Here is a 24,260-nt window from a genome sequence, read left to right as displayed (position 1 = left end):
TCTCTGTGACAGAAGGATAATGGCACAAACTTTAACTGTCTTGGGAAAGGCTTGCAGGTGCCATTGGCACTCACACAGTCTCCATTTGAGGGAATAAATCAGAGTTTTGTAGTGCCTGTCAGGTGATCTTTCCACATTGTTCCAAATGTACTTGTTTCCTGTGAATTTCAAGAAGAATCCATTTGAAATAACTCCGGCTTGGACTGTTGGACTGTTTCATTCCTCCTGGTTTATGGGGGAGGTTTTGGGACAGCAGAAAAAGGGATGCTTTGAGTATTTTGCTATTGGTGAAAGCTGATTTGATGAATAAAAAACCCAAACACACAACACCTTCCTGCTATCAATACTTTTGTCCTTAATAGCTGGAGTATGCTCTAAGTAGATATTTAATATAAAATAAATGTAAGGAAACATCACCAACTGAAGAGTATGAGGACAGGCTCTGCTGCTTTATAAGAGAGTCAAAGCAAAAGAAATTATTTCATTGATGTTTAGCCCAGGTAAATTCTTTGTGGAAAGAGAACCGTGTAAATATAGGTGCTTCATTGCTGCTAGTTTTAAGTTACTTGTTAGAAATTCCTTGTGGTGGGTAACAAGACTGCTGAGTGATGTGGGAGAAAAACCTCTGGAATGACTGCAGAGCAAGCTGCTGATACCGTTTGGACAGACTCAACTGCTTGGGCAATTATTTTTGTACATTTTGTAAAACATCATTTACCTGTAAAAACTAGAGGACTGAGTTGTCAGAGTATCACATGCAGAGTCGCAAGATTAAAAAGTCTTAATTTCTTTGATTTAGGGGTTTATTTTGGTAGGAAGAAAAATAACATTAAATCAAGTATGACTGGATTTCTTGAAGTTCAGTTTTAAACTGATTGAGCAATACTTCACATTTCAATCACTTTGCAGTTCATAATTTAAACGAAAGATGGCATAATATCCAAGCTGGTGATGCAGTCAAGGAAATGGAGAAGGTTTCTAATGCTTCTTATTGAGCTACAGTTACCTTTATTTTTCTTCTGTCTCTAGGACGTCAGAATTCTCTTCCTAGACTTAAATACCAGGGGGTTTAGTTGATAATTAAACATGTAAGTGCTTGTTCCACCCTATTTTCTTCTTTGCAGTAGGGTTGCAAACCTCAATTTTGTGTTATAGGCTTCGGGCCCAAAGCAATAGTCTGCTCATGGTGAAGGTGATGAGGAGGTTTGATACTATATGTATAATATCTCAATATTCTCTGTGCCTTTCCAGGACTGTAGGATGGATTGCAGAGGCCTCCTCCCTGTACCTCACATTTAGGGGATGTTCTCAGACAGTGCTGGACAATCAGGAGGAGTTGGGCTATTTTGCACATAGGCCACATCTCACTCTCAGGTTTCCACTAAGAGTAGGATTTTTCCTTGGGGTTGTTCAGGAACAAAATGTCTGCAGTATCTGAGAAGAGCTTTGGTGACCAAGTGTTGGGTTGTGCCACCTCTTTGGTGTCACCCGCTGTGGTTTCCGTAGCGAGTTCTGCTCCTTAAGCTTGGCTTTAACTTCGATTTAGGAGTTCACATCTGCAGTCCATAAAATATTGTTCATCCTAGAAACCTTCTGAGGATTCTAGATGGCTCCCCCTCTATGAAATAGCCTACTCCATCTTCAGCTCCACTGTCAGTACCTGTCAGGCTCATCAGACCCAGAGCTTTCCGGTGTGGTTTCCATGGAATAACAGTGCCTGGAACTGCATCCCTCTTCCCCACCACCCACTCGGTGGGAGCTGATACCAGGAACTGGCCATTCTCTGCCCTCAGCCACCCCTGGGCAAGCCCATCAACAAAATAAAGTGTTTCTTGTAATTTAGTTTTCTGGCTTCCCGACAAGCAGAGCTCTGAGCACACGAGGGTAAATTCTACCCTAGAGAAGGAGGAAACCTCTGTGGTCAGATAACATAAAGAATACAAATCGATTAAATTGCCAGTGCTCTTGCAGTCCTGTGTGTGTTGGGCTGAGGAGGAGAAGAGATTGGATTCCCTTTGAGTCCAGAGTATGTTTCCTGCACGTGGATGAAGATAAGTAACACTGATATAAACTAATTCACTGAGGAATGTTATGGTGGGGGCCAAAGATCACCCATTTACAGTGCATTCTTTTATCACCTCAGGGTAATTTTATTTCCCAAGATACTGCAGTTTGTAGCATGGGCTCCTAGACAGGAGGTGGGAAAGAACATATTATGGTGGTAAAGCAAATGAATTCACATTTCAAATTCCTTCCCATTCTTAATATCCAACTGGTTAGCAGCTTGTCCTAAGATACCTGGGGTGGTTCTAGTTGCAAATTAACTGTTTGCATTTGAAAGGGTACCTACCCTTAACTGTACCATGTAATTAATTAGCATAATGGATTTTAATTTTCTTATTATCTAAGATTTAGATGAGACTTAATTTAGTCTAAGATTTAGATGAGACTTAATTTATTAAATGTTTCTGAGACAGGACAAAAGGTCAGTCAAAAGCTAAAAGTGCTTTCAGTGCTGTAGTTTACTGCAAATTAACCTTTTTGTTTGGGGTGATAGAAATGTGATTTCTTTCGCCATTTTTACCTTTTGAAGGCAGTGAATTAAAATATGCTGTGGTTTATGATATAGGTGCCTTGCTACTCACCTCGTGGGGCAGGTGGTGGTTGGTTGTGTGGAAATTTTCCTTCAGAGGGCTGCTCAGAGGAGGCTGGGCTGTGCCAGGCTGCCCTGCCCAGTGCTCAGCAGTGTGTGCCATTCAGTGAAACCCCTCTGGTTTTCCCTTGGCAAGAGGACAGGGGGGGACATAATTTGTTTTTCTGTTTTATCTAAATTCAAAACAAGGACTCTGCAGTAAGTAGTAATTTTAAAAGACAAAAACTTAGCACCTTGGTGTCTTCACACTCTCTGTATTCAGTGTGCAGTTGTGCCAAAATATAACCTTTGTACACGGCATAAAATTCGGGAGTTCTGCCTTTCCCAAAGGAAACAAAATGTATCCTGTTGGTCTCTAACAAATACGTACTGTGCACAGTCATGTGCAAATTGTTTCCTCTGTTGCTATTTTGCTAATGGTGCCTTGTGGAGGTTTAAGGCAGATCTCAGAGAAGCCCTTTCGGTGGAGGTCTGTGTCACAGGGGCTGCTCTCCGGGTGTTCTCTGCAGATCTAACAGTGGGGGCATGCTTTTCTTCTTTCATTTAACATATCAGCACATTAGTTTTCTGCATGGAAGAGTTTCAAAGAGGAGTTCTCCTGGCCCTTTTTCCCCTTGCCATCCCTGTGTAGGTGAGTGTTGTGAAGAAGGTGATGTGAAGATGTGCTGCCATCTGTACTCAACAGCCCCATCTCTGCGTTCTGTGCTGGCGTGCTCAGCATAACTGGCCACAAACCACAAATATTTCAATCTCCTTAGGCTTGAATTTATCACTCTGTAGTAATAAATAACCTGCCTCCAAATCCCAGATGCACTGCATGCAAAAGGCAGCGCTGTCATTTAGATTTGGTGTTTTCTAATCACTTCATCCCTCTGGTTGAACAATGCCTAGAAAGGTAGTGTAATGTTATCCTGCCCTTTTACACCTTGCCTGTTTCTTCAGGTTTAGAGAGACTTGTGCAGCAGCTGCATTTTCAGGTGTGTGATCTGGAACTGTCAGTGGGACAGTGGCACAGACTGGAGTGCCCTGTCTCAGCTCTGCCCTGCCCAGGCAGGAGGGGCACGTTTGCACTCAGAGGGCAGGCAGAGGTGTCCTATCTCCCTGTGAAAATAGCCTGGGCAGCCCAGCCTTTCTTCTGGGAGTTCCTCACATTCCATGGAGGGGTCACTGAAGTACGCTGTGCAGCCCTCCAGGCTCCAGGCACGAAACTGCAGAGCAAAAACACACCTTTTTTCCCCCCACTCTTCATTCTGTGTTGGTGTGGGGCATTTCTTTGAGGTGTGTTGGTATTGCTTCCTCTCCTGTTTTTGTTTACATCTGACTCAAAACACCATTATAAAGATCACCATGGAAAAAGTCAATATTTGTTGCATAATTTTAGGCAGGATGGAGTTTTTATAGTTCCTGAGTCTGGTTTGTGGCCTTAAGTCAATTAGTGAGGCTCAGCCTTGGTTAGCACACAGTGGTGTGTCGGTGCTGCAGCTGTTCCCTGGGTTAGGTGTCTCTAGGGTGACCTTAGTACATAACAGGAGGCTGAACATGAGCCAGCAGTGTGCCCAGGTGGGCAAGAAGGCCAATGGCATCCTGGCCTGGATCAGGAACAGTGTGGCCAACAGGTCCAGGGAAGTGATTCTTCCCCTGTACTCAGTGCTGGTGAGGCCACTCCTCGAATACTGTGTCCAGTTCTGGGCCCCTCAGCTCAGGAGGGATATTGAGGTCCTGGAGCAGGTCCAGAGGAGAGCAACGAGGCTGGGGAAGGGACTGGAGCACAAGTGCTGTGAGGAGAGGCTGAGGGAGCTGGGGGGGCTCAGCCTGGAGAAGAGGAGGCTCAGGGGAGACCTCCTCACTCTCTGCAACTCCCTGACAGGAGGGGGGAGCCGGGGGGGGGTTGGTCTCTTTTCCCAGGCAACTCTCAGCAAGACAAGAGGGCTGGGTCTGCAGCTGTGCCAGGGGAGGTTTAGGTTGGATATTAGAAAGAATTTCTTTCCAGAGAGGTAATCAGGCATTGGAATGGGCTGCCCAGGGAAGGGGTGGATTCTCCATCCCTGGAGGTGTTTAAGGACAGACTGGATGTGGCATCAGTGCCATGGGCTGGGAACCACAGCGGGGTTGGATCAAGGGTTGGACTTGATGATCTCGGAGGTCCCTTCCAAGCCAGCTGATTCTGTGATTCTGTGATTCTATGATTCTATGAACTCCTTTTGCATCGTGATCACTGCTGGGAACAGGGGTTTGTTGGTTTGTTTTCCCTTGGTGATCACCTTTGCACTCACGCCAAGCTGTGAGCAGAAGGCCTTCATGAATTGTGTGGAATGGGGCACTAGTGCTGGCACAGGATCAGCCTGAGGAGGTGCAGCTGCCAAAAAGAAGTGTCACCTCTGTCAGTGTCTGCGTTTGAATCAAGTCTTTTACCCAAATCACACCGTGTGTCTCCATGCCAGTGGATTTGACAAAAAGAGAATGGAAATAAATACATTCCCATTGTATGGGAACATAAAGAAATACTTTAATTCATAAATACTGAATTAAAAATTGTTACATTGCACAGCCATGCACTAAGACAGAAGCCATGAAAATATTTTCATTAAATGCCCTTAAGTCTAACTTTATTAGGTAAATAATAAGACCTTCCTTACAACCTTGTTCTTACCCATGTGTTTAAATGTGCAGTTAGTAAAAAAGTGATTTCTTTACCTTAAAATTGGATTTTGGTCAATTTTTTAATTATTATTTATATATGGGAATTTCAGTGATGCTTGCCATTTTACTAACAGTTTAAACTTAGTGGTTGCTATCAAAATAAGCGACTGTAATGCAATCTGAGCTTCAAGTAGAAAAATTCCTGGGTTTCAAATGCTGCTTGCAGAAAGGCAAGTCATGGAAAATATGTACTTCTCCATGGCAGGCACTGCACATGTGATTTCTCAGTATAGGGCATTATACTGAGCCAGATGTCACAAGTGCTGGGGGGAAGGCAGTTCTGTGCAGAACAGAAAGTAGTAACATTCCGATATTTACTTTAAGACTGACTAGTAATTACTTTCACAAGCTTTCAGACACTATTTATGGGATTTGTAATTCTTTTCACACATTTCTCCAAAGAAACACAATTCTGTATTTTTCAGAATCAGAAAATATTACTAAAAAATGTTAAAACCAGTCATGTGCTTTTCTACTTGGCATTAGTGTGTGCACAAAACCCACTGTGCACACAGAAGCTCAGACATCTTACTAAATATATGAATTGTGCAAACAGGGGAAAAAAACCCCAAAACATTAAATACCAAGTAAACATAACTGTGCTTTTCTTGGGGATCAAGAGCTTTGAGATGTTGATGACATGAAGCACAACTAAGCATTGTTAATCTCAGCTGCCATTAATCCCAAAGAAATGCTTTTTGCAGACAGCACACTATTACTGCCATGAAATGAAAGTAGGAAAAAAAGAGAAGGCTGTGGGGGACCTTCTGGTGTAGCATATTTTTAAGGGATGGTTTGGGTTTTGTTGGTTTACATGGGGTGTTGAAAAGCATTACATACTGTGTATTACCTCCCTGCACTACCTGCGGCATCTCAATGTGTGTCTTCTGTTCAGCTTTGTCGAAAGATATTTTATTCAGTGACAACTGCTTTTTTGGTCTTTTATTATGACTAAGTAAGTCTGGAAGGGGGAGCTCATGATTTCAGCTTCCCCTCTGTGAGGTCTGCTGTTTTAGAGCACCAGGAGACATTCCTTACATCCTCAGTTTCTCTGTCTTGACCCTCATGAGCTTAGTGCCCACCACCCTTTCTCAGTAGTGGCCCCAAATGCACAGCCAGAGAAGCCCTGGAACTCAGTGACTTGGGGTTGCAGACGCTTTAGGTGTGTCCTAAGCTGTGGGAACTCTGGATTCATCGGGGAAGGTGGCACTCCAAGTGAGAAAAATGAGGGAGCCAGGAGGGAATTTTGAAATGAAGGAGGACAGCAGGGAATTGAGAGTCAGGAATCCCACCTCTGGTCTTGTACATATTTCACTCTGAAGAGACAAAAGACTTTTATATGTATAATGGTATCAGCAGGGCTGTAATTACAGTCACGTTGTATTTCTGGTCCAGAGTCCTGCCTTTATTGCCCTGAGAATGCAGATTAGAGATTTCCCTTTTCCTTTTCCTCTCACTCGATCTGTGATTTCTGGTGAACAGAGTGGCCTTCTGGGCTTACAGATTAATTTCTTTCTAAGGGGCTCTCTGGCTTCTTGTCAGCCTCTGTACTGCCTCTGGGGGATTTCCAAGCATCCACTATCCTTCTGTCCATGGATTTGTGAGAAGAAGGTGTTTTCTCTTGAAGCCCCACGGCTCAGTGCTGACTGACCTGGCTCGCGGCGTCTGCTCCTCAGGTATCGTTTCACTGTCAGGGCAACATCAGCAACTGCTGAAAGCCCTCTGCTAAATTCTCTTCAAAGGGAGGTTACATTTGCACGAAAAAAAAAATATTCCACGTGCCTGTGGATCTACCAAGAGAAATTTTAAATATCTTGATAGTATTATAATGAAATGTGGTTTTCTGGCAACTGATTAATTTTGTGGAAAAGCAAAACTGTGTCTTGCTGTGAGCTGCACTGTGGGGAGCAGAGGATGAACACATCAGCTGAGGAGCAGCGTGATCAGCATTTCTGAGCTCTCTGAGAGAGACACCTAAATCCTGTTCTAAAAGCTCTGCCTAATGTAACTTTTCCAGTGCTGTTCCTGGGGATGTAAGTAGCCAGGCAGTGTTACAGCACACCACTGATACACTTTACAATAGCTCCTCGCACACGGGAGCCTTCGTAGGATCAGCTACTGACCCTGAGGGACAAAACCAGGTCAGAGTAGTGACAGCAGGGAGTTCTGAGTCAGGAATCCTGGCTCTGGTCTAATGGTTTGACTGCAAGCTGAGCCTCTTTAGGAATTGTTTCTGTCGTTGCTGAGATTTTGTACATGTGCTTCACAGCTTGCTGTAGTTTGCAGGGTTGCCTGGTTTGCATGCTCCCACCCTGGATAAATCAGTGTATCTTAGCATTTTGAAAACCTGGTATTATGTGGAATTTCCTTTTTTGTTCCAAAATCATTGCTCTTATCCAAATCTTGTAGCCAGGGATAGGGAGGGACTTCACTGCAGAGCAAAGCCTTTCACAGATGAGGTTTCTTTTGAGAGGCCAACAACAGACACAGATCTTTTCTCCCTCTCCAGAGCAAAGCATCTTGTTTTATGGGAGGGGATAAAGAAGCAGAACACGTAGAGAGATCTGTTCTATTTTTAGTTCTCCCACTGATCTGCAAGGTGACTGTGAGAAGTTATTCTGGTTTTCCTCTGCTCTGGTTTATACTCTTTGTGCTTCACTATTCCCATCCTTCTCACAGCAGTAATGCTGGTTTATGCTTTGTAAGAGCGGGGGGCTTTGAGACAGACAGTTGCAAAGCACCACTTTGAGTCTCCAAACCATTGAAGTCAGTGAAGATTTCCTTTGCCTTAAATAGGCTTTGGGTCTGTTCTTAGGAGAGCAAAAAGACTACAAAGATTCATTGTTTTGCCTACTCCATAGCAACCAACAACATAAAGCCTTTTCCCAGATGTGTTTGTTTAAAGGCTTTATAAGTTCAGTTTAAAAGCCAAACTGAAGTTGGAGCTATTGTTTTATGCTGATTTTTGTGTATTGGCATTTAAAAATTAAATGAACAAGTACACAGTCATAGGAAATGCAGAAATGTGTATGAGAGAAGATAAGAAATGCACTTTAGGGGGGACACAAAACTGGGATAAGTACAGCAGTGTGTCAGCTTTTGAAGAATTACCTGGCATATTTGAGAATTCCTATGTAATTCCAGGTCACATGGGAACATTATGATGATTTATACAGTCAGAGAATCAATTACTGTTCATTGATAAGTCTCATTGTGCACCAAAAGAGGATATGGTGAACGGGCATTGTGCTGTACATCCTTGAAACTGATACCTCCTGATCTTTTTTAAGGAACACTTGGTTTACATGAGGTGTACAGGTAAGCATGAGAAGCAGAGAATTCACCATGGGAGAGAGAAGGTGAAGGATCCATATGGGTTAGCATATTCTTTTCAGTGGATGAATTGGATTAATATCCCCCCAAGTCCTACTGTGAGAGGAATAACATGTATTTTGACCTGTGAATGCATTTTATTGTACAATGCTGCGTGGCTGTATTTATACTCTGCAGGAAGAAAACTACTCTCTGGTAGTTCCTTCTGTTTTTTTCTCTTTGTAACCCTTTGCTTTTACTCAAGCAAAATGCAAGATAAATGCCCATTTCAGCCTTTTAGATCTTGGAAATAATGGTGTATTAAATGTGATTAAGTTGGGAATTACCCTTTAAGCAGGGTCATAATTACTGTAGATTTAGATGGCATGTTGTACAAATTGCTGCATGCTCATAATTACAAATTGAGTTTGTTGCACTCTGGGGGTTTATAAACTTTGTTTTAGCCATTAACACATTAAATAGCAGTGATTTATGTAAATCACTGGATAAACCAAAATTTCAGTGTTGTGCTTAATCTAAGGTTTAATTATGTTTCTGTATTAGAAATAAAACAGGGTTAGCTTTAGCAAAGAAGGTCGAACAGCCTAAGCGTATATTCACTGCTGAGACATTGTTAAACATGAGAATGGTAACGAAGCTGGAGCAGCCTTTGTAAGTTTGGCAGTGCCATTTGCTGGGCACCTGACTGAAAACTACAGCGGCCCAAAGTGAATGAAGCAGCAACTACAGCGAGTGGGCACAAACAGCTCTTCCCAGGGTCAGCCACTGCTTCCTTCAGAATTATTTCCTCAAACTTCTGGGTTGATCTGGTGAGCATAAGTTCATGGTTTGAAATCTGTGTTCACTTCCTCTTGCACAGAGATTTCCCAGTTCCTTCATTTTTGCTTAAGTCAAGTTTGTTGTGTTTTAATGGCTCAGAGATAACTTGGTGGTGGGCTGTTAGTTGTGCTCCAAGAAATTGCCCGGAATAAGGATACCAGGACATGGAAAATTAGTTTTCTACCTCCTTTCCCTGTGCTACATATTTCTACAATATCTTAGTGGCAACTTTATTGCTAGTTAGATGTCAGAATAGCAGTGGGAGGACAACAGAGTGTGTACTTCCTGTTGGTTCTGCCAAAGTTGTCTACCCAAAGTGCAGATAAATAAAGTGGAATAGAAGCCCACGTTGGCTCAGTGTTGTTAGCAGAGCCTCTTCTGCTCTGTCTTATAGAACCTGAAACATCAGCTCTGTATGTTCAGCACAGATGTCGTCAGGATGGCAAAGAAATGTATCCATGTGCCACCAGAAGGTTGTCCTAAAAAGTCAAGGTCTATGATAAATAAGCACCTGAGAGAGGATGGATTATGCAGTATGGATTATGGTTATTGTTACCTGAGGAAAACTGGGTTATGCAGTATGGATCATGGTTCAACGAAGATGGTTTTGGAATGTTGAAACTTAAACAAAAAGTCCCTCCAAAAGTAATTGCGTCTGCCTCGACTCGGAAACCACAATGTTGTCTGCATAGTGCAGCAAGAATTTGCTTTTCTGTATTTAATTCCCCCGTTGGAATACATGCAAGGTCTTAAATATGTAGATGATTTTGGCGCTTAACCTCTACTTTAAAGAGTTATTAAAGCAAGAAGTGATTTAACAGTTCTGTAGCAGAATGGCAAAACTAAATTGAGAATTCTGGATGCTTTTTGCATTGATGGGGGGGAAAGCTGTATGTAACAAATATCCACGCATTGTTTGGAATGGGATGTGTTAGCACTGCTTGGTTATTTGTGTTAGCATTGCTTGGTTATTTGCTGATCTAGCATGATCATATCTGTCGAAGGAAGACTGTGTTTGAAGTGGCTTCAGAAAAGCACATTCTTCAAAAAATTCTGTGACTGCTTTTGAGGTCAGAGCTCCTCAGCCGCCCTTTCCAGTATGTCTCCTCCTTCACAGCCCACGCTAAAACTGTCTGCACTTGGTTCCTAAATGGAAACTGGCTTCCAAAGGAGCAGTTGACTTTCGGGAACTGCTTGTGTCTGCTTTGGGTTTGTCTCTGTTTACAAGTGGAGATGATGCTTCATGCGGGAGTGCGTTGAGTCAGGACCAGAAAAATTGTCGATCCCAGACCTTCTGAAGGGGAGAGACTGTCTGGATAACCACTAGATGTTGAAAGCAGGCATTGCAGTATAAATAGTCTCTGGTTAGAGACTTGCAGTGACATTAAAAACAGTCTGTGTAGGTGTGTCCTTCCTTAACGTATTTGAGTTTCACTGAAAGGTAATTAAACCCGGGCTTATTGGAATCCATGCCTAACACCTCCTTAGGAAACTGCAAAACACATGCTCGGGCCAGAAGTTTAACGGGGTTTAAGCAAAGTCGCTTTTATGATGGTATGTACTCTAAATAAGAGGTACGTTTTACACACACCACGAGGGCACAGCTGGGCCTTTCACTACGCTCGCTCTTGTACCGGATTTCAGCAACATCTTTAGTTTCTCACTAAACTTCGGAGCTCCCCCAAACTACAGAGATCAGCCGGCGCGGCTCTCTGGTGTTATTACAGGATATTATTCATGCGGAGCCTAAGAGAGGGTGTTGCTGCTCGGTTGTGGGGGCCCCCAGGCGCGGCTGCCCCGAGGGGAAGCCCTCGGAGCCGCGCTTTTCCCGGGAATCCCGCCCCCGACGCGTGCGCTGTCCCCGCCGTGCCCGTGTGCGGGAGCGGGGCGGGGCGGGCGGCGGTGCCGGGCCCGGCTCTCCGGCATCGGACCGGCCATGTGGTGCCTGCACTGCAGCTCCGAGCGGACCCAGTCGCTGCTGGAGCTGGAGCTGGAGCTGGACAGCGGGTGAGCGCTGCCGGGCGGGGGGGCCCCCGGCACACAAAGGGCTCGGCCGGGCGGGACGGGCTGGGGGGGGCAGCGCCGAGGGCTGGCAGTGGGGTCACCCCCTTGTCCCTGGGGTCACCCCCTTGTCCCTGGGGTCACCCCCTTGTCCCTGGGTCACCCCCTTGTCCCTGGGGTCACCCCTTTTATCCCTGGGGTCACCCCCTTGTCCCTGGGGTCACCCCCTTGTCCCTGGGGTCACCCCCTTGTCCCTGGGTCACCCCCTTGTCCCTGGGGTCACCCCCGTGTCCCTGCGGTCACCCCCGTGTCCCTGGGTCACCCCCGTGTCCCTGGGTCACCCCCGTGTCCCTGGGTCACCCCCGTGTCCCTGGGGTCACCCCCGTGTCCCTGCGCTCACACCTGTGCCCTGGACCGGGCGGGGGTCGGGCGGCAGCGCCGTGTGGGTTCGTGGGGACGCGGGTTTCAGTCGCGGTGGTTTATCCCGGTGTCCGAGGCGGCCCCGCCGCTGTGGTGCCCGAGGGGTGTCAGGCAGAGCCGCGATCCCTCGGGAGCTGCCGGGGCAGGGCTGAGCCCAGCGGCGTGCGGGGCCCTCACACACCGGTGTGGAAACACGGCGTTCGGGCGAGTTTGGGACAGGGCAGGGAATCACATGACTGGTGTCAACCTGGTGGGAATTGTGCTGCAGAGCTCGGGACAGGCTGTTCCCCTGTCCGGGACAGCAGAGACCTGCCCTTGGCCTGCTCTCATGGGACGGCGAGTTACGCTCAGCGGGACCGCCTGGGGAAACCATCATTTGCTACTCGTGCCCTCAGCCAGAAAAGAAAAGTTCAATTCAAAGGCCTTTAAAGTACTGATACTTGAATAACTGACGCAAGAGAAACAGGCAGTGGGATTTGTCGTGTTAACACACACAGTCTCTGTTGTTATGATGTTGTTAACTACCAAAATAATGTGTGTCAAAAGTGCAGAAACACAGAACTCTGTTCCGTGAGCCGCCTGAAAACTCGATGCACAAACTAGTTTTTCTGGTGTGGTGCTGTGTGTGGATTTATGACAGACTAAAATAGTTATGCTGGCAAGTGCACTTGCAAAATAAATTTATCTCCGATGCATGGTGAAAGTTTATCCCACCGAATAATTCAGTGAAATGCTGAGCTGTTTGACTCTTAAAGGAATATTCAACTTGAAACTAAAGATAGAAAACATCTTAAATTGGGTGTGGGCATGTGTGGAGAAACATAAAAGGAGGAAGTGACTGGATTCAGTGTAACTACATATGAATGCAGCAGTTTCTTTCCTAGAGAAGAAAGGAAAAACGTTTTTTGATAAAGAAAAGCGTTTCATAGTACAGTTTATTCACACATTTAATGATCCCTAAGCCCATTTTTACCCTTAAGGAAAAGATTAGTGTAGGTTTCCTGTGTGGAGTTGGCAATGTTTGCATAAGTGATGTTACCTTTGCATGGCTTGCTACAAAACATAATTCATAACTGTTACTGTAGTGACAGATTTGCCTGTTACACGGTTACATTCTGCTATTCATCATTGTTTCAGACTTTTTTCCTCTATTCACACATTGCTGTGCACTTCCTTTCAGTTAAACTTGATTATTCTGCCTGACGTGCTAAAAGAGGAATTGCTGAGTACTTAGTTTGGATGTTGTATTTAACCATGTCTATTCTTGTGGCAGATACCCTTCATATAAACACAGAATTCATTACATCTATCTAGTGCTTTGGGGGAACTTCAGCTGTGCTGAGTAAAATGACCCATTTTCCCTTTTCCTTCTGGTTTTGTACCACATTTGCTTTTGTTGTGGTGTCCTGTTCTAGTTCCTTAAATTGCAGATATTGAGAGTAGTTTATGGGAGTCAGCTGTGTTTTTTTCTTTTGGTTAAAGAGAGGCTCAGTGTTGGGGGTTCATGTGTGAAGTCAGCCATCATCCAATTTTTTTCCTATTTGTACTAATCTGAAATGATTCCTTATCATCAAATACCCTACCTGTAATACAAGATCTGGAGCTAAGCAGTGCCAATCATGCTCAGTGTATGAACAGCATTCAGTTATTTCTTTTCCCCTTAGGAAGACTGGGGCAGTTAATAAACAACTTGCAGTTCAGATTCATTGAATAATTGGCAACTTTCGGGTAAGAAAACCCAGGGATTCAGTTTTTCACTGGAAAGGGCAAATGCCAAGTTGAACAGTAACTCTGATTTGTTGTTCCTGTTACAGACTTGTATTGGAAGGTTCCTGATCCTTGCAGGGCAAGCAGACCTTCTCTGCTGGAGAAGGTGTCTTCACCAGCGGTTCTCAGGGTGCTCCTCTGGAGAACTGGGAAGTGATTTCCTAGGATAGACAGCCTCGTGGCCTTCCAGGGTTTTTTTCTCACCCTGTGACCACCATGTTTGCAAAATGAAAACTCTTTCAAGAGAATTGTGTTTCTATTTGTATGGATATAGAAAGTATTCCTCCAAGTGTTGGGTCTTCATGAAAATGCTCTGCCAGCACTTGGAGGCTGGGATTGTTTCGTGCCCATGAGGGTCTCGAGAGTAGGTGCAAGGACTTCGGGTGGAACAACTGCTGTGGAACAACAGTTCATCTTTATGCTGATCATGTTTTCTGTGAAGTATAAAGATGGCAATTGGAGGATCAGACCCTCTGAAGAGGAAGGTCTCCTAATGGTGTAGCTGATTAGAGCACTTAGGTGATTACTGGAGTGATGCCTCAGACTGTACTTGCCCTGAACACCGATAAGGCTCAGCTGTGAGTTATAAACTGGCCTGAAAGCAGTCACTGCTCTGGTGGTGATGCAGGGTCACCCTGTTACCTGTGGGTGTTTAACAGCTCCCATGGTTCAGTTGTGTTTCTTGGTGTTTAACACCACTGACACTCAGATTTCAGGGGTCTCTAGCAGAACATTGGGAAACAAGAGTGAGGTATTGCTTTCCAAGTGTTCTTTTCCCTACTGTGTGATATTCCAATTGAAATTCAAGACAGTGCATTGCCTTAACTTTGTAGGCTCAGCTGTGTGACTCTCAGTGGGTAAAATGGGGTTTAGCCTGCTGTCAGGGCATTCTGGAAACATTAATGCCATAAAGATGGCTCGGAAATTATCCACTAGGCCTTCACAGAATTTCAGCATCCCAACTGATGCCCCCTCTTGGTTGTAAATCCATGAGGCTCCCAGTTTCTGTGTGATTCTGACAGGTGCAAAGGAGGGTTCAAGGGACTGTATTTTTGAACATTGTATTTTTTTAAAAAAATAAAAAAATAGACCAAAGCCTGAGGAGAAGAAACCCCACTGTGTTCCTTTGAGCAGTATGAGACATGGATGTAGACTAGCTGGGTTGTTGTACCTTTTCAGTGCAGGGGTCTGCACGGATAATTCATAAAGGACTTTCAGGATGCAATTTTTTTGCTCTTTCAGCATTTCCTTCATTCTTTCTCTGTCAGACCTGATGGTAATTTTATCATTAATTTCAGAGCCAGGCATATTTTAATCACACCAGCTGTCAATCAGTTATTTCTTTGTATGTTTATTTAATAACAGAACTGCAGGAGACCTCAGAAACTGTAATCAAGACGGAGCCCTGATTGCTCTGTTTGTGACATTAAATATATGAGGATGTGCCCTTAACTCAGGCATTGCCTGATCCACAGAGCAGCTGGAATTACGAAGAGCTGGATGATGAGTTAGGGGAGAAAGTGTATTAGTGCACTTTTTGTTAGCCATGCTTTGTTTCGGTGTCATTTGTGCTTAAACAGAGTATGAGCCAAAGTCATATTCCTGAGTTTGCTGCTTTATTTCTGTTGCCTTGGGGGACTGTGTAGTTACAAGAGCAGGATCAGGCTCTGTGTTTGGAAGTTCACTTTTAGCATCCTGTATATTGTAATTTTATGTCAAAAATTATGTAAATATAGATTTTGCTAAAGTCACACATTTTTGTCATGCAAAACCAGTAACTGATCATGGGCTTTTTTAGCAAGACTTATTAATCAAAAATATTTTACTTACACAGTCCTTCTTGTGTCCTTCAGGAATCCATTTGAATTTTATTTAGAGGAGGGACAATTCTACTTAGGGTACAGACAGAGATGGCAACTTCACTGCACTGCTGTGATTCCACTCCAGGTTTCCAGAGAAGAACAGATGCTGCTTTAATCCACTGTAGCACAAAGCCCTAGTATTACATTAAAGGGGACTGCAAATTTAGCTAAATAAATCCTTTTGCTTCCTTACAATAGACAAAAGGCCAGAATCATTTTCATGAAATTATTGCAGAGATGTCTTTAATAAAAATAAAGGAAAAAAGCCAAGCTTTGGTATGATAAAAAAAAAAATCAAACCCTTTTGTCTCTGTGAGAGAAGCAGAAAATTAGAATGATGGCTTTGATAGCCTTTAATACAGGAAATTGATGTATTATATCTGTTAATCAGATTCTTCCAGTAGTTCAGTGTCATCCAAGTTAAACTTGTGCTTAGAAACAAAGGACCCAATTCCCCGTTGCCTTATGCTGTGCAAGCACAAACAAAATGCAGCAGTTATGATTTGGCTTTTTTTTACATTGGTGGCTACAATACAGGGCAGGGCAATGGAAAAAGATTCCCAAGCTTGTTTTGAGGGGTACTTGCATTGTTAAGTCGCCCCTAAAATTCGTCACATTAACAAGGATGGATGTGTCGTGAGTTTAAATGTTTTGGTAAGAATAGAGAGAAAGAAAACTGACTTCCTTCTGTTTGGTGATCCATACATGACCTTTGCAGCCATCTTTACACAGGGTAAAGAAAACAACGATGCAAACCTGGTGGATTTTCTGTTGCAGGGCGCATTTACAGCCAGTCCTGGCTCTGCACTGCAGGAGAGTTCACAATTTGTCTTTAATTTAATGTTCACTCTCCACCTTTATGGCAGAATGGACCAATGTCAGTCTCAGATCCCACGGGGAGAGAGATCCAGCAGTGGCTGTGGGCACTGGAGCTCAGCCAGCTGTACCCTGCGCTGGATTTCACTTGGGTTCAGTGTTGGAGAGGAGCTACAGCTGTGATGATTCCAGGGGAGATCCTTTCAGTTCTCGTGGCTCAGGTTGGGATAGGCCATGGCAGTGCTTCACAGAACTCCAGGGGTAAATCTGCAGGAAGGAATGGATGATTTAGTTGGAAATCCTCCTGCCTTTAAAGATAATACCAGAGCCAGGGTTTCCCTCATTGCCTGGGGGGTTGTGCTGAGGAAGTCATCCTTCAAATGACAGGGACAGCAGTGTTCCCGATCCAGCTGCAGTTCCTTGGGCTCTATCGGTTCTTAGGCCTCTATAAAACCCTGACTTTCTGATTGATTGTGCTGCAGCCTAATAATAGTTTTTCTCTCAATCACTCTGCATTCTCAATAGGGAATAAAAATGATCTTTATTTTTATTTCTTACTTGATTCTGCATTATTGTAATATGCTGTGGAACAGCTGTGGGATTTCCATTCTAGAGGTGTCTGGGGTGATGCTTGTGCTTCAAAGTTAACATTTCACAGGGTGTTGAATGTTAGATAATATTATCAGCTGCTCTTAGGTTCTTGGAAGAGAGACAGTTCATTATTTTTGTTTAGATATTCTTTTCTTATATTTTACTCTGTGAATCTAGTTTAGAAAATACCAGTGGTGTGGAGCATTTAGTAGAAACTGGTTTCAAGAAGGGGCTGATTTTAATGCTTCTAGATTTGGAAGAATGATCCTTTCCAGCTAATGGTTTCCTATTAATACCAGTCATTAATGCCTTGTGAATTGGGAGAGAACAGAGGATTACCTGGACTTAATGGAAATTGTCCCAAATGGTGACATGTGGCAAACTTTGTTATTAAAATATGATTAAGATGTTTTTGATTAGGTTAGCCCAGAAGAAAAGTATTTCAGGTTTTCCTACCACAGTGTAGCATATTGCACAAGAGTATTTCTGACTGTCTTTGGTTGAGACTTTCAAAATCTGGCTTTGCCCTGTATTTCACTTTCAGTTCACAAAATGGTGAGCCTTGTTTTTGGGAACTACACTTCTACCCTTGTCCTAAAAAACCATTTTCCACTGCAGAAAGATCTGTGAACTATGTCTTGGTAAAGAGCCCATAAATACTAAGGATTATCTGAGTTCTGTATTTTAGACCTCCTGTTCTTTTGTGGTTGCTGAGCCTCCCGTGCAGCCCCAGCTAAGACAAGCTGCACCAGCAGGAGCCAGTGCAGAGTGTCCCTGGTTCTGGGGCAGGGATGGAGTGTCCCTGGTGCTGGGATGCAGAGTGTCCCTGGTGCTGGGGCAGGGATGGAGTGTCCCTGGTGCTGGGATAGGGCTGCAGTGTCCCTGGTGCTGGGGCAGGGATGGAGTGTCCCTGGTGCTGGGGCAGGGCTGCAGTGTCCCTGGTGCTGGGGCAGGGCTGCAGTGTCCCTGGTGCTGGGATAGGGCTGCAGTGTCCCTGGTGCTGGGGCAGGGATGGAGTGTCCCTGGTGCTGGGATAGGGCTGCAGTGTCCCTGGTGCTGGGATAGGGCTGCAGTGTCCCTGGTGCTGGGGCAGGGATGGAGTGTCCCTGGTGCTGGGATAGGGCTGCAGTGTCCCTGGTGCTGGGGCAGGGATACAGGGCCATGCTGGGCAGTGTGTGCTGCATCCAAGGGGAGCTCTCCAAGCTCCAGCACAGCCCAGCAACTGCTCTCCTTCCCTGTGTGTGCACTAAAACATTGCCAAGACAGGTGTTGCTACCTGTGTTACTCTTTTATTGTCATCAGTGAAGTGAGTCAGACATCCTACTTAAAGCCTACACTTAATTCCTCTCTAGCAGAGAAAGAACTGTGAAAAACATGGACTCAGCATAATGGAGAGGAAATGTAGAAGGAAGGAAGTTTGTGAATGAGAAAAAGCATCTGTCAGCTCTTTAGTTGATTTAGAGGTTATAAGCAATCTTTTGAGGTCTCATTTCTGCAAGAGTGAAGATTTCCGTGTAGTAATACACAGAATATCTTTCTTTGTCTGCAAATATCTTCTGTATTTGAGCACATTGCCTTGAATCTCACAACATCTACAACATTGTCTTCTCCACTAAACTTCCTACTTCAAACAAAAGGTCTCTTTCCATTTTGTTTCCTTAAACACCATGTTCTGTACGCTTGGGTGTGTTGCAGAGGATAAAATCTCCCTTTTATGAGGTGAGCAGTGGTTCTGTTCCAGTGAGTTGCACCACCTCTCCGTGTGTGCACGGTGCTCAAGGCCAGCTCCCGTTCTCCCGGGATGGGTACAGCCCCCTGCCCTTCGCTGGAAGCAGGAATAAATGCCATGTTCTCATCCATTTCTTTCCTACCTGCTGAGAGTTTCCCATGCCCGTTTCGAAATGCCATTGTTTTCCCAGAGAGAAAACTGGTAGGGTTTCATTTCCTTGGGGTTTGTTTTTTTTAGCCTTGGCACAACGAAGTTGGCAGTCGAAATGCAGGGTTTGCTCAGTTTATTTTTATATTCTGTGCACTTCCAGGTTCAGTTAGATCACTAAGGGTGCTTTCTGATCAGACTTTTAACAGTCCATCCTTTGGATTGGCCTTTTAAAGTATGTTAAATTGCTCTGTAAATTTATGAGGTTTGTCTGTAACTTCAGAGGGAAGTCCACCAACCATGAGAAGTTGAATAATCCTTTCCTTTCTGACTTTAAAAGTGGGAGAATTTTAGCCAACTGTTTCTTAAATCTTAGAGAGACAGCAAAGTATCTCGTGTTCATCAGTGACAGTGTTTGAAAGCACAGCTCATTAGATAATAACAATGTATTATTAACCACTTGAAATGAGATCCCTTGGTCATTTAAAGTAGGTCTTTTTGTACAGCATTCATTTGCTACTTAACTTAAAATATGGCCTAAGTGAGTACAACTGTGTAGTGATCTGTGACTTTCCCTGGTACAGTGTCCAGTACAGAAAGATGATTTTGTTGCCATTTCTGCTGCATGGGCCCTCTGCATGCTCTTTGATTAATGATTATTCTTAATTTTGCTCTGCCCAGGCCCTCAGACATACTCTAAGGGTGGCCTGCTCAAGAGTTTGTTCCTAGCTCTCTGTTCTCCTTCTTATATTTTCAAATAGTAAAGGGGCAAAACCTTAAAATTAGTCAAATGATAGGTTTTATCAATTATATTTGATCTAAGATGAGAACATAGTTTCTATGTAGGAGATTTCAATCCTGAAAGTGAGCAGGATTTCATTGAGCATCTTTAAACTGATTCATGCTCATATGATATATGGGGTTTAAGAGGGGAAAGAAGGGTATTATCCACCAAGACCTGACCAGGGAGAGGAAACTAGGATTTAGTCTCTTCCAGAACGTGGTTGGCAGCAAGCTGATTTCTCAGCAGTGCCTTCTGTGTCACCCCTTCCTCTGGAGGGCTTGACACAACAGCTGAAGCCCCAGGAGATGTGAAATAGGATGGCTGGTATGGGACACCAAGGATTCCTGTGTTCTATCAAATGGTGCCTCAGCTGTGCAGGCAAACCAGGCTTTTCTCAGCTGCAGAAACCAGATCTTCCTTTTTAAAATCAGCGTTGTATAAAGGTCACGTCATGGGATAAACAGGAGAATGTGTATTAATATCCTGCTCTCTCCAGTATGGTTCATAGGCAGTGCATATATGCTAAATAAGAGGATTCCAGCTGAATGGTGTATCTGAATAAATGATAGATAGTTGAAGTCAAATTCTACCACAGCTGCATTGAGAAACTGCCCAGATTTGTGAAGCTTATCCCATTGTGTAAGAGTTTGCAGAGGGGGGACAGGACAGAGTCTGCAGTGGGGGGCAGACCTTCACTGATTTTGTTACATGATCCATACCAGGTACCACAGTTACACCTAAAAATGGTTAGCTTTAGTCCCTGTAAGAAGCTAAAGCATCTTTTTGAAGCATACATGACATTTTCTGATGTTAGTATGTTCTATGCTGACACATCAAGAGGAAGAACTGACCATAAAAAAACCTCTCTAAAAATTCTAAAACCTGGGCTGATTTGAGCCACAGGCCTCTAATTGCTACCATAGTAATCTTTTAATAATATCCATTTTTTAAAGAGTTTGAAGGATGGAATATGATTGATGCTGGGTGATAATTAACACAAATTGGATGACCTGAGATAGAAGCTGACATTTGTAAACTGTACTCAAGTTCTATGGGTGCTGTGAGTCTCCTTTGTTACTTTCCAGCTGCTAAATAATGAAAATAAAATGCAGCTTTGCCTTTAGCAGATCAGGCTCATAAGGCAGTAAGTGGCTACTGGTGAGGGTTGGTTGGTTTGACCCTTTGCAGTACATATTGTGTCTGATAGCAGATATGCTGCCACTCTTGGACAAAGGTGATCTGGGAGGTGTTTAACCTTGGAAGCTGAAGATAATCTCAAGTGAGTGCTTTCCATAGCCTTAGCTCTGAACTCTGTTGTAAATGTTGTTCCCTAAAATAGAGGATTTGGGTATGATTTTGTTCCACTCTATTTTCATCTAGCTGATGTATCTCCATTTCAGTAGTGACAGTGCATTCATTCCTACATTCTGCTTTGGGGTGGAGAAAATAACCTCTCATCTTTTTTTCCCTGCTCTCTGCTACCATTAATGGCATCTAAGACTGGGGGTCAAAATGGCCTGTTTTAAAAAGCATTTTTGTTAATGCCTTTTATGGGGTTGTTTAGTGAGAATTAAACTTGGTAGTGTCCAAAGGAGTGCATGTTGGGGCTTTTCTGTAGTTTCAAATCCAGGACTTGGCCCAGAGAACAAATGCAGGTTTGCAGGGCACTCAGGGTACTGTGTGAGGAACTCTGCTCCCTGTCCACGGCTGTCAGACTGTTTTGACTCAGCCTGGTTGTTATTGGCAGTCTCACCACACAGAATATTCCTGAATGAAGTGACTGCTTTGTTAGTGTTTGCTTCTGAGACACATGCAAATTTTGTCTGGATTTTTCTCGCAGTGATATTTAACTTCAGTAAGATGAATTACCTGGGACGTTACTTTGATGTGCATTCAAAGGTCTCATTTGTTTTTAACAGAAACAGCTGAACTGAGAGTGCATTCTAAGTCAAACATATCGGTCAATATTTCTTTCCTGGATCAAAGCCTTTGTGAGTGCTGTTGTCCATCATAATGGCTTTGAACTCTTGACAGTGTATATTTGAAGGTAGATTGGTTTGTTAATGTTATTGCATTCATTGAATTTGGGGATTTGTAGGAGTTCTTAATATAATTGACTTTTGTTTACTAGACAGCACAGAACAGGCCTGGCAATAAGAACTGGATTCTAATCTGTTGCAAACCATACTAATAATATACTTCTGCTCAAATGTTCTCACTCCACGGGGGAATATTGGGGGGGGGGGGGAGGCATGGAGAAAAATGAATGAGGTACATCTGGCTGGTTTTGCATCTTGAGAAGTCACACTAAGAACATTTTGTGGAGAGTAATTTGAGATAATCCAATGCATACATGAGAGCTTTAATTAAACACACCTTGTAGTTGAGAGCAGAAAGCCCCCCAGGTACTGAAGTGCAAGCCAGCTTTTGAAGCAGGGGGGTGGCCCCTGGTGCCAAAGGAGTGCTGTGTGTGGGGAGCACAGTCCTGGTTAGCAGTGCTCTGCCTGGAACTGTCGCTTCCAGTGTCACAGGCAAAGCAGGGCTGCCTTGCACTTGTAAAGGCAAAGTTACGTGCAAGAAACGAGCTTTTGGAGAGGTTTGTTCCTCTGTGGAATGCTGCCCTGGACCCAGGCATTATTGCCATTCCAGTGGGGTGTTCCAGCCTTCCTGGTGGAAGTGTCTGACCACCCCAGCTGCTCCAGCAGCTGCCCTGGGCTTCTCTCTGTTACTGACTTAGTTCCATGGGCGACTTCTGGTCTGCATTCCTTGAGCTAGGTAGAGAATTTGGATCTATTTCAAGTGGGAATCTATAATTAGGAGCTAAGATCAGACTTTGGCTGGTTTGAAGCTGCAGATTTTAAAAGGAGATAGTTGGTGTAGAACAGATGCACAGCAATTCTTCCTCCCTGTTTACACAGAATATTTATTTTTGAGTGAGGCTGAAGTTTTACTGGGAATCATGTTTATGAAAAGAGATTTTGATACAAAAAGCTTCACTCTTTGGTTTGCATTTAAATCCATCTCATAAATCATAAGGTATCCAGATACTTCAGCTGTGGATATCGTGTTCATGTTTATGGACAGAAAAGTTTTGGGGACAAAGGAAGAAAATCAGCTTCCTGAATTGTCCTATCAGTAGATATGACTTAAAAGGAACCAGGTTTACATGCGTTTTTCCTGAAGAGGGGAATCAATTATATGGATTCAGGGAAAAGCAGGCAAGTTAGAGAAGGTGTGGATTTGACTGAGCAATTTTTTTAAGAACTACTCATGCAGACGTTTCACTGTTGCAACAAATAAAATAAACATATCAATCCTTCATTAAGTTCCATTTGAATTCAGGCTGTGCAGACTACCTGCAGTTTTGACTGCTGTCCCTGGCAAGTGCTGCTCTGCCACAGTCCTGCTTTAGGAACTGCCTCCTAAAGAACAGAGCATGTGCATTGTCACGGCCAAGCCGAGTGTTTTATCATCTTGTGCTGACTAGAATTTTAAGTTGACTGTGGTTTAGTTGCTGTGTTCATAATACTTGGGCTTTCTTTACACAATGTAGAAGAAGAGACATTTATTCTGTATACCTTTGAACTTGTAAGGATCTAAAATGCTACGGAAAATCTTTACGATGTAACAGCACAAACTTATTATATTGTCATACTTCTCTTTATGTCCAAAGCAGATTTTTTACAGGATTAATATAATGCTGATTGGTTCTCATGTGTGTACCATCCAGTTGTTTGGGCCTGTTTTCAATTACATGTCTTTATATTACACTGTTGAAAGTCCATTCTAAATGAATGATGAAAACAACAGTGATTTCAGAGACAGCTCATTGGTAAAACAGTTTCTCAAGTGTTTACTCTGTTTTGCTGGGAGGGTCTCTTTGGTTCTATTTTAAAATGTTGCATGCAGTTTTGGTTTGGCATTTGCATTATTTAGAAGCATGTTGAATTTCTTTGTTGCAAACTAAATCTGCAACATACTGGCTTGAACATTTGGATGATTTCTGTGAGCATATGTTCCCACTATCTTTGTATTTTAGTCCTAAAAATGCACAGGGACACTTGACTGCTTGTAAACTGTGGGGCTTCTGGGGTGAGTGGCAATACTGAATCACTCCTTGCATCTGATATTATTGTTATATACTTCCTTTATACGTGCATGTCCTTTTAAAGATAAGGTACTGGACCTCAGAAAAAAAGGAACTTTCTGGTCTTCTGGTCGAATGTCTGTCTTTCGTAGTACAGTTTCTCTGACAGATAAATTCTTGTGCCTCTGGATACAAAACTGTAGTTCCTCTGGTCATTTTGCCATTAGTCAGTGGAACAAATAAGTCTGTACTCATGGAAAAGCTTAGAGTTTGCTCCTTACTGGAATTTAGATCTTAAGGACTCTTTCCAGTTTCCATTTTAAGCTCAAATGTTGAGGTTTTCTAGTTTTTCTAAATTTTGTCTCTGTTGTGCTTATTTTTAGTTTTGATAAGAGTCTGACAAGATTTGAAGGAAAAGGAAGGTGTGAATATAAAAATGAAAGGAATAACAGTAGATATTCAAACATCCTGAATAATGTGTTGGTTTAAAATATGACAGTGGATTTAGTGTACTGGTTGCTCATGACAGCCTTTGTGAGCAGAAGTAACAA

The 24,260-nt window shown here is 43.5% G+C and overlaps 1 protein-coding gene across 15 annotated transcripts in view; it reads left to right on the top strand.

Moving 5' to 3' along the window:
* IQSEC1 (IQ motif and Sec7 domain ArfGEF 1) overlaps positions 1 to 24,260 on the top strand; it is a 334,245-nt gene that overhangs the window by 255,108 nt on the left and 54,877 nt on the right. The window contains exon 1 of one of the 15 annotated variants that reach the window (XM_064668007.1): positions 11,372 to 11,512. The exons of the other annotated variants lie outside the window; for them this stretch is intronic. Coding sequence (XP_064524077.1) covers positions 11,442 to 11,512 — 71 coding nt within the window. The 5' untranslated portion in view covers positions 11,372 to 11,441. Of the gene's footprint in view, positions 1 to 11,371; positions 11,513 to 24,260 lie in introns of those variants that run through there. 15 annotated transcript variants of the gene reach the window in all.

This window comes from Pseudopipra pipra, chromosome 11 (assembly GCF_036250125.1).
Source record: "Pseudopipra pipra isolate bDixPip1 chromosome 11, bDixPip1.hap1, whole genome shotgun sequence".
Taxonomy (NCBI): domain Eukaryota; kingdom Metazoa; phylum Chordata; class Aves; order Passeriformes; family Pipridae; genus Pseudopipra; species Pseudopipra pipra.
The sequence above is the reverse complement of the archived record's forward strand: the minus strand, read 5'-3'. Positions and strand labels throughout refer to the sequence as shown.